The sequence below is a fragment of the Mchenga conophoros genome, linkage group LG7 (assembly GCF_057382185.1).
Source record: "Mchenga conophoros isolate Kocher_MC1m ecotype Shallow Benthic linkage group LG7, M_conophoros_male_GT1.1, whole genome shotgun sequence".
NCBI lineage: Eukaryota > Metazoa > Chordata > Actinopteri > Cichliformes > Cichlidae > Mchenga > Mchenga conophoros.
The window spans coordinates 32,685,295-32,695,325 of record NC_140532.1 but is presented as its reverse complement, the minus strand read 5'-3'; the positions used below and the strand labels follow the sequence as shown (position 1 = coordinate 32,695,325).

Sequence of the window (10,031 nt, the reverse complement as noted above, 5' to 3'; positions counted from 1 at the left end):
TCCTCTCTAATGAGCATAAATGATGCCGTGATAAATTAAAACAATGTAAAAGATTTGATAAGTACCTTTTTTTTTTAGTTCAGTGCTTTGCTTCATTATCATGATATAACTTGCTATGTGTACATATAGTAGTTTAGCAGTTTTTTTTTATCTTATTATACTGAATGCAGTATCGAATTACAGTAGATGTGTAATTGGGGTATGACTGAGTTTGTTTAGCATTTGTACATTTGATGTATTGTTTTTTACATAGTATTAGTTCCCCACAAAATAAACTGCAAAACGTTGTAAATAAGGCGAGAACGAACAAAACAAGGTAAGGGTTCTTATTAATGCCTGACAGAAATACATACCTTTATGTAAAGATTTAAACATATACCAGTCTTATTTTCTTTATTTCAGTTTTAGGATATTAAAAGTGCCATAAGCTTAATTGCAGATTAAACCTGCAGCGTGCATGTGACTGATTAGATTTAGCTGATATTGAGACAATCATGTTAGATCTCCTCCTCCAAATAGTTGCTCAGTCACACTTATCAGTGTTCAGGAGAGTGATCACTGGAAATTTAGCATCTTAAAATTGAGGATCATCATGCACCTTGTTATCAGTGCGGGCCCTTGGTTTCAGTTCATTATTTTAAAATGTGTGTGTGTGTGTGTGTGTTCCTCCCTCTCTTTTTTCCGCTCTCACTGCCAGATCCTGATTTTTTTTTTCTTTTCCTGGGGAGTGTGTGGTCCTATCTGTGTGAGCATGTTCCCGTCTTTGTGTGTGTTCCTCTCGCTCTCTCTCTCTGTATATTCGGCCCTCACCTCGAGGCGAGTCGATCCTCTTACAGTAATACCATTGCCTAATCTCAGAGGCGTATCAGAGGGAGCTCAGAGCGCTCTGCACTAATAGGTTCACACAAATGGGATCTAGTCAAAAACCTCCCAATCCTCCTGCCACTGTAAATATGGAGAGCATTATCTGCGTCCGCCTGGAGGCCTCTGATGTGGAACTGATGCAGATTTGACAGAGAGACTGAGAGATAGCGGCCAAAAAAAGATGATTTAACATGCTGTTGACGTAGTTACAGCGGTAATTTGATTGGTTGTAGAGATGAATTGAATCAAATTTCAACTTTTAAAAGTCTGATGCAGCCTGGTCATTCATACAGGATTGTTCTCTCAACTTATTTGATACCTTTGAAGGCCAAAGCAAAGCTTTAATGTTGCGGTTGCTCTTTTTAAAAACTTTATTTTAAAGGTTGGTTGAACAGATTGTTTCTTTGAAAATATATACCAGGCATACAGCTGTAATAGTGCTTTTAATGCACTTTATAGTCTGCATTTATCATATCGTGGTAATAAAAGAATATGCACATAATGCAGCATTACAGTCACGATTAACCTCATTCCACAGTGTGTCTACAGCAAAACATTTTCTGTATTCCTTGCTGTAAAATCAGTTACACATTTTGTTATGTATTTCACTTATTTTTCCCTTGAATAAATGTAGGTTTCAGGCCAGTCAGTTGACTGTACTGATGATACAAGCATAGCATATCTGCTATCATAAATTTGTCAGTCTACTTCCCCTACAATTTTTAGTTTTTGTTTTGTTTTTTTAGTCACTGGCGCCTTCCTGAGGTGAGCTGTATTTATGACTCTGGAAATATTCAGTATGCATATTTTTTTGACATTACAAGCTTTAATTTTAAGGTAATTATTTTTATTTTAATTTAAGTTTTCTAATCACAACATACTAAAGTTTTGCAGTCAATCATGTCTTACAGTGTACTGCAGCCGAAAACATCAGGCATGTACTTAAAACCCAAAGGAACACAGATAATTGCAGTTTTGCTTAAAAATTGCTGAAAATAAAAGCGTATACATTAAAACATTTTGGAATATGTGTCATAGATAAAAGATAAAGGAGACAATATAATGATATATAAAACATATAATGAACAGAAACAGAACCATTAAAAAAAGTGTTTTTGTTTTTTACCATAGACTGGAATGAAAAGGAGGCAAGAATCCTGTAACAACAACAACAACAACAACAACAATGGTAATAATATTAACAGGTAGATAAATAAAATTAGTAAAGTCAACTCTAGTTTGAAAGACATTAGCAGAATAAATAAATGAAGAAAACAATCAGAAAACGTCTATGCAGCAGTACAGCATTGAAGTTTTGTAAGTCTTATAAATAGTTTGTGTCCCCAGAAAACATCAGTTTTTATGTTTGTCACTATTGCAATTCTCATTTCAATTAAGATAAAAAAAACAAAAAACAATAAACAACAAAAAAAATATATATTTGAAGGTTGAACCTCTAATGGAGAAGTGATTGTGACTGGAAAATGTTGTGAAAGAATAATTTAATAACGTTATTGTCGTAGTTAAACATATACCAAACATGTCAAAGCTTGCAAAGTTAAACTACTACTAAAAAATCTTTAAACCTCTCAATCACAAAAAGATGCAGTAATATATGTGAAAATATTAATAATGCTGGCTGTTCTCACTGGTGGCGCTGATTCTTCACTGAAGTGAGAATTATAATGAAAGCAAAGCTGAGAGAGACAAATGCAGTCATGCAGTGACATCAAGAGGGTGCAAACAGTACTGCTCTATTTAAACGCAGGCTGCTGCTTATTTCAGTGGTTGCACTCAGGTCAAGACACAAACATGCATTTATAAACCTTAAACACTGCTTTGTCAAAAGAAATATATGTACAAATCAATGAAATATGAACAAAATAATGTAAGATACCAAAAACGCATATCTCTCTTATAACTGCAGATATCGGTGACAGTGTCTTCCATGATGGCTATGACAAAGACCTTTATATCTTCCAATAGTTAGAATTAGTTAGAATGTTATTTAAAATGAAAACTCAGTCATACATGTGATTGGTGATGGTGATGTACCCTACTGCTTGCCCTGTGACAGACTTGCAGCTCTGAATGGACTGATGGATGAAATTCACATATTTAGGGAGTTTGTTATTCCTGTGTTTACATTTCAGTTTGACCAGAAATTTTCAGAGCTCTTTTTATTTTAGGGCACCATCATATTTGGAACTTAAATAAAGGAAATGCATATATAAAAGTGATTAGAAGTGTCATTTCAATTGAATCCAACCAAGCTGTATACAAATGCCCTTTCCCATTCTTGACAGTAAACTTTAATCAGTGTAATATTTTTAATTAGAGACGGAGAGCTGTGGAGCAGGGGGGCTAGCACTAGAAAATCACGTTTCTATGTTATCATATTTTACAGTTTACATCCAATTTATAAACTTCAAGATGACATAAGTGAGTGTGTTTAACAAAAACTCAATTAGTCCAAAATAAGAAACTAATCTTTACAATCTCATCTAATGACTGCGGTCTACTTGAGCTCAACTACAGATCCATAACCAACAAAAAATCCTGCATAGAGCGGCTGAGTGAATGTTGCCTGCACTCTGTGGAGGAGAGTCATGTCGTCAGAAACACTGTAGAAGGACAGAGTACCTGCACTGTGGTCCAGATACACTCCAATAGTGGAGGACTGACACGTGGAGATGTGAGTCCTGATATTGTCATGTCTAAATTCAAATTTATCTCTTATACTATATAGCGCCCAAGATGTGTCATCATTCCCAAATCCATAAACTGGTAGTCTGTTTGTGTTTGTGACTGCTACTGCAACAGTCCTAGACCACGTCACCTCCCAGTAACACTGGCCAGCACAATTAGGATCTCCTGAAAGAAAAAAAATGTCTCATTTTTTTTCTTTCAGGAGATCCTAATTGTGCTAACATCAGCAGGTTATTAAAAAAAATTTTGTTTGTGTACTATGTTTTTGTAGTGCTTTTTTCTTGCTAGCAGATATTAAAATCTCACTTTCTGTGTTTGGAACCAGTGTGATATGTTGTGAATAGTTTAAGAATTCCTCTCTAGTTGTGTGTTCTCTTTGTGACGGTGACTGATCACAGTCACTCACTGTTGCTGATAGCTTGGTCCATTGTCCTTTGAGTATGTCCTGCGTCTTTTCCCTGATTTCTGACAGAGAAGCTGTCACATCATCAAAGTTACACAGAGGGTGAATACTGATGCTGGGTGGCTTCTCACTGAAAGTCAAGCTTGGCTGTGAGGGATACTTTTGTAGAAAGGTGATGTAATCCTGCATGTGACAGAGTTGTTCCAACTCAGATTTCTTCTGTTGTAGATCAACAGTCTCCTGCTTCAACTTTTCTTGAATCTCTGTAAGTCGACTCACCTCCTTTTTTTGCTTAGATCTGATCTGCTGCTTTAAATCAGACCTTATTTTTTCTAGGAGGCAGATAAGCTCTGTGAAGATTATCTCACTGTCCCTTACAGCTTTATCTGCAGATTGACTGATGGCCTTCATTTTCTGCTGAAGAACCCACATGTGTTTATCTTGGTCCTTAATTCTCTGCTGGATTTTCTCCTGACACACCTCGAGCTCTCTCTGCTTCTCACTCATTTCTTTTGCAGCTGAAACTGTGTCGTGGCCTTTATGTTCATCCATGGAGCACAGATAACAGATACACTGCTGATCAGTGCGACAGAAAATCTTCATAGCTTCATTGTGATGAGAGCAGATATTGTCCTGAAGCTTCTGGGAGGGGTCCACCAGCTTGTGTTTCCTAAAGGCGGGGGATTCATAGTGAGGCTGGAGGTGCTGCTCACAGTAAGAGACCAGACACTGCAGACAGGACTTGACAGCTTTCAGCTTTCTCTCAGTGCAGACATCACAGCTCACATCTTCAGGTCCAGCATAGCGGTGAGTAGCAGGAGCAGTTTGTCCAGTCTTCTTCAGGTCCTCCACTAATTCTGCCAACATGGTGTTTTTCCCCAGAGCAGGCCTCGGTGCAAATGTCTGTCTGCACTGAGGACAGCTGTGGATGTTCTTCCGATCCTCTTCATCCCAGTGGTTTTGAATACAGTTCATACAGTAGTTGTGTCCACAGGGAATAGTTACCGGATCCTTCAGGAGATCCAAACAGATCGAACAGCAGAGTTTGTCCTGGTTTATCTGGGCTCCTCGCTGCGTCATTTCACCTCTGAGAATGCGATTGTGAAATAGTTTCACTTTCATCTTACCAGAAAAACAGGGCTGAGCTGCAGTTATTTCATTTCAGCTTCTAACACGCACTGACTGGCATGTCAGAGCACAGCATGCCGGTTACACTCATCTTTAAACTTGCAGATCTGTGATCAGGGCAGGAACAGAAAACACCTGAAATGAATGGGACTGACTTTTATATATAACAGGAATGAGGGGGGAGGGGCTAATTCCTTCCTCATCAAACAAAGGTCAAAGTTTGTCAAGAGTGTGTGTTTGAGAGTAAGAGCACAATAAGCTTAGCAACTTAGCTTATCTGTGACTGAACTGCACCAATTTCATTGTATCATGAGTTAAAGAGGATTAAAGATTAGTCTTATGACTGAACAGATGCCACTTCCAAACTTATAGAACTAGCAGTTATTGTGTGGGTGAGGTACACTTGTACCTCACAATTCATTATTTTCACTTAAAATTTGCTATCCGCGATTTTGTTCACCAACACAATTAATTCATTCATTTATGCATCCATTCATTTTCAAAATATTAACATTTTACTTCATCTTTTAAATGTTAAATCTTCTTCAAAGTGGCCTTTAAAAGTATAAGTTATATTATTATATTATCTGAAAGCAAACACTGAGCTAGAACTAGATGGCTCTGCAGTCCCATTGTCAATCACGTCCTTTATTTCAGCATTAAGATACTTTCTTCTCTCTGGACGAACCTGATAAAACATCTAATTGTCGAGGAATCCTCCACGTCTGTGTCATGTTGGATGTTTATTCATTTAATGTACATATTTAATGCCTTTAACTACTTAAATCACCTTCAAAGTTAATCAGGCCTTACCGATGCACATTTGCTCTCCTGCTGTTTTTAATTCACAGCTTTTACCCTCTCGAAACACTTTAATGAACATCAACAGGAACACAAACAGAAAAAAAAGATTATATGCATTCAAATAGTACAAATTTTATTTATGTTAAAGAAAACCAAATCCCTAGTCAGGTTTCCCACAGCAACAATAACTGTGCACTGTATATTATTTACATCAGCAGTATTTTCACAAACAAATAACTTTAAAACCTAAAGTTACATTAAATTGAGCAAACCTAATTTACTCAGTCTTAATGTTTTAGTACAGGTGTACCCCATGTTTTTGCAAAATGAGAACCCAATGTGGAAGAAAAGGCTGAAAAGAACAAAAAGAATAAGTATTTCCAGCACTCAGATGATGTGAATTACTAAAAAGATAAAAAGGCCCAAAAGTTATAAGCTAACTAGGAAAAACACCAGTGCAAATCAATCAATAAGGGCCAGGCAGACAATAATAATAGAGGGAAATTGTCCCGAGTATACAAATCAGAAATCCACAGGCAAGGTTTATGAAATATGAAATAATTAGAACGGAGAAAAGAAACACAAATCAGCAAAGCAAAAGCAAAAGCAGAAAAAGAAACACTGGAGAGAAGGGTAAGCATGAACACAAACAAATATTAGTTTACAAATGAGGAAACAAAACCCTGATTCACAGATATTAAGTAAACCCCAACACCCTAACAGATACAGTACCAATCATTGGTTTGGTCAAGTTTAATTATAATAATAATACATAAAACAAGCTTCTGCAAATTTGTTCTAAACAAGTAAATTTCCTAACAGAACATCAATGGTGGTAGAGAGATAGTTTAAAGGGAAATTTCTAATCATCTTGATCACTCATAAAGGTTCATTTGTGGTTTAATTTTCCTCTTAGTGGACTTTTGATTTATCCCAAACGTAGCATATTTGGTAGTAGGGATACTTTTCTGCACAGTATGGCATAAAAAGCTCCACATGTTGTTCTTTAGTAATGGGGTCATTTTTATACTCCTGGTATAAAACATGGAAAATAACTGAAAAAGAAAATTAAATAGTGTTCCCCACTATGACTGTATTCAACCTTTGACTGGTTCTGCAGCTATATATGTGGACAATAGCTGTGATAAATTATGTCAACACTAAGACATGTTCAAATAACATTTGAATGGCAACCAGCTGCTGACAGTATTATGGTGTAAAGCTTTTATTCTATCCTGGTAAAATCTACAATAAGAAACGACTGATTACAGTAGGTGCATCGTAAAATAACACTACACAGAGTGACACAGTTACTCTTTCTCCTGCCCATCTATTTGAGTTCACACAATTTCAGAGAATTACCACAACCATAAACACTGAGTCCAGCATAGAGCGGCTGACTGAATGTGGTCTGGACTCTGTGGAGGAGAGTCATGGTGTTAGAGATCCAGTAGAAAGACAGAACACCTGCACTGTGATCCAGGTACACTCCAATTCTAGCAGACCGAGGACCCGAGATGGTGTTGCTCATGCTGTTGTGAATAAATTCAACAGAATTTTCTAAAGCCCAAGATCTGTCATTGCATCCAAATTCACTTTCATCTCCTGTTCTGCTAATGTCCTTGTATGTGACTGCAACTGTAGCACTAGCTGGTCCCATCTCCACCTCCCAGTAGCAACGTCCAGTCAGGCTCTCTCTGCTCAGAACCTGCTGTCTTTGAGTGAATCTGTCTGGATGATCAGGATACAGCTGTTTTTTTATCGTCAATCTAGCTACTCTGTTGCCTTCAGATAATATCAGCTGTGGGTGTGCAGTGTTTAGATCCAGTGTGATTTGACGTGAATACTGCAAGAAGTCAGCTCTGGTCTTGGGTTCTGGCTCCGGTAGGAGTAAAAAATCCGCACTGGTCACTTTAAGTGAGATCTTGGTCCACTCAAGTTTAATAGTATTCTCGAGTTTCTTTCTGACCTCTGATACAGCTGCTGTTACTTCATCAAAGTAACACGGTGAGTGAATATTGATACTGGGCGAGTTTGTGGATTCACTTAGAGACGACAGAAGAGGGTAACTGTGTAGGAAGTGGATGTGATCTTGTGTGCATGACAGCTGTTCCAGCTCTGTCCCTTTCCTCTTCAGTTCAGCGAGCTCCTGCTGCAGCTTCTCCTGTAGCTCCCCGACTCTGTTCAACTCATTTTTCTGCTTAGATCTGATCTGCTGCTTCAGATTGGAGCTTCTTTTTTTGATGAGTGAAACAAGATCCTCGAAGACCTTCTCATTGTCTCTCACAGCTTTATCAGCAGACTGATTGATCGCCTCCACCTCCTGCTGAAGCACCTTCACGTCTTTCTCCTTTTCTTTAATTCTCTGCTGGATGTTTTGCTGACTCACCTCGAGCTCTCTCTGTTTCTCTTTCCTTTCTGTTGAAGCTGGGACTGTGTCGTGGCCTTTATGTTCAACCTTGGAGCACAGACAACAGATACACTGATCAGTGCGGCAGAAAATCTTCATAGCTTCACTGTGATGAGAGCAGACATGGTCATCAAGCTTCTGGGAGGGGTCCACCAGCTTGTGTTTTTCAAAGGCAGGGGATTCATAGTGAGGCTGGAGGTGCTGCTCACAGTAAGAGACCCGACACTGCACACAGGACTTGACAGCTTTCAGCTTTGTGTCAGTGCAGAAATCACAGCTCACATCTTCAAGTTCAGAAGAAGCGCTGACTGAAGTCTTCTTCAGGTCCTCCACTGACTCTCCCAACATGGTGTTTTTCCCTAGAGCAGATCTCGGTGCAAAGGTCTGTCTCCACTGAGGACAGCTGTGGGTTTCCTTCTGATCCTCTTTATCCCAGTGGATTTGAATACAGTTCATACAGTAGCTGTGTCCACAGGGAATATTCACCGGATCCTTCGGGAGATCCAAACAGATCGAACAGCAGAGTTTGTCCTGGTTTCAGTGGGTTCCTCCCTGCGCCATTTCACCGGTCAGAGACTATGATTGTGAAATAGTTTCACTTTTGTCATACAAAGAAACAAAACTGACTCTCATTCCTTCTGTTCACATGCACTGAATGGGGTTTACGTGCACACCATGCTGGTCACACCCATCTGTAAACTTGTAGATCTAACTATAGGAACAGGAAACATGTGGACCGAGTGGGAGTGTTTGTTTGGAAAGCAGGAAGCTTATTTCTCTGTGTTACAAAGATCAGTGTCCGTCTGAACTGAAACATCTGATCTGAGTGAAAGTGTGTGAAAGAAACAGATTAAAGACTCATGGACCATAACTTATTGCTTATTCAAGATTAACCTTCAATCTTGTTATTATTCGCACTTAAAAGCGATCATGCATGAATCTCTTCTTATTTCTCAAATCGGTTCATATATTTTATCCAAAAATCTTTGTACAATATTCCAAAATAACAAAGCTAAAGGATTTTTAATTAAGCTCTACGTTAAAATGTTTTAAAGCAGGAATAAAAAGTGACTTTCCCGTTTACTTGTGTAAAATTTTAAAGACAAATATATGAATACAAATGTAAATAACCACCAAAAGATTTCATGAAGGTGAAACTGAGGACATTTCCCTCCTTAAATAATATCCTTTTCAAAAAATGATTGCATTGAATAAATGCATGTAACTATAGAGGTAATGAGTAATGGTAAGTATGTATGTGTATGTATGAAATGCCCAGCATGGGTGCTTGTAAAGGTTTGTGCAATATGTTGTAAAAAGAGGCATGTAACAAAAACATGTTGGCAACAGCCTCCCAGAGAGTGTGACAGATGATATACTCCCGTCACTCCCACCTTACAGGTGCAGCTGGATACTTTAACAATCTAACCCAAAACACAAAGGTGACAATAGCAGTGCTACAAGGCCATCACACTCCCACCAATAAAAATATGGCTTAGCTAGCCATCTACAAAGCTGGTTTAAACTTTTGAACTTCCTTCATCTCAGCCCCATTTCTTCCTATAGAGGCATATGGAAGCAGAAAGAAGTTAACATTTAACCAAAAAATTAAAAAGAATAGTACCGAGACACAGCCCTCGATAGTGCATCAGCCAAAACATTGTGTGCACCTTTATATGTTGAACATCGAGATCATATGACTGAAGAAGGAGG

The 10,031-nt window shown here is 38.2% G+C and overlaps 1 protein-coding gene and 1 pseudogene across 1 annotated transcript; both read right to left on the bottom strand.

Annotated features, from left to right (window-relative positions):
• Window positions 1-1,323: 1,323 nt before the first annotated feature.
• On the bottom strand, window positions 1,324-5,056 carry LOC146570487 (E3 ubiquitin/ISG15 ligase TRIM25-like). The gene has a single exon (XM_085278949.1). The coding sequence runs from the start codon at window positions 5,054-5,056 to the stop codon at window positions 3,797-3,799; it is 1,260 nt and encodes a 419-aa protein (XP_085135075.1). The 3' UTR covers window positions 1,324-3,796.
• Window positions 5,057-6,029: 973 nt separating this feature from the next.
• LOC146570486 (tripartite motif-containing protein 16-like) lies at window positions 6,030-8,976 on the bottom strand (annotated as a pseudogene).
• Between the last annotated feature and the right edge of the window lie 1,055 nt (window positions 8,977-10,031).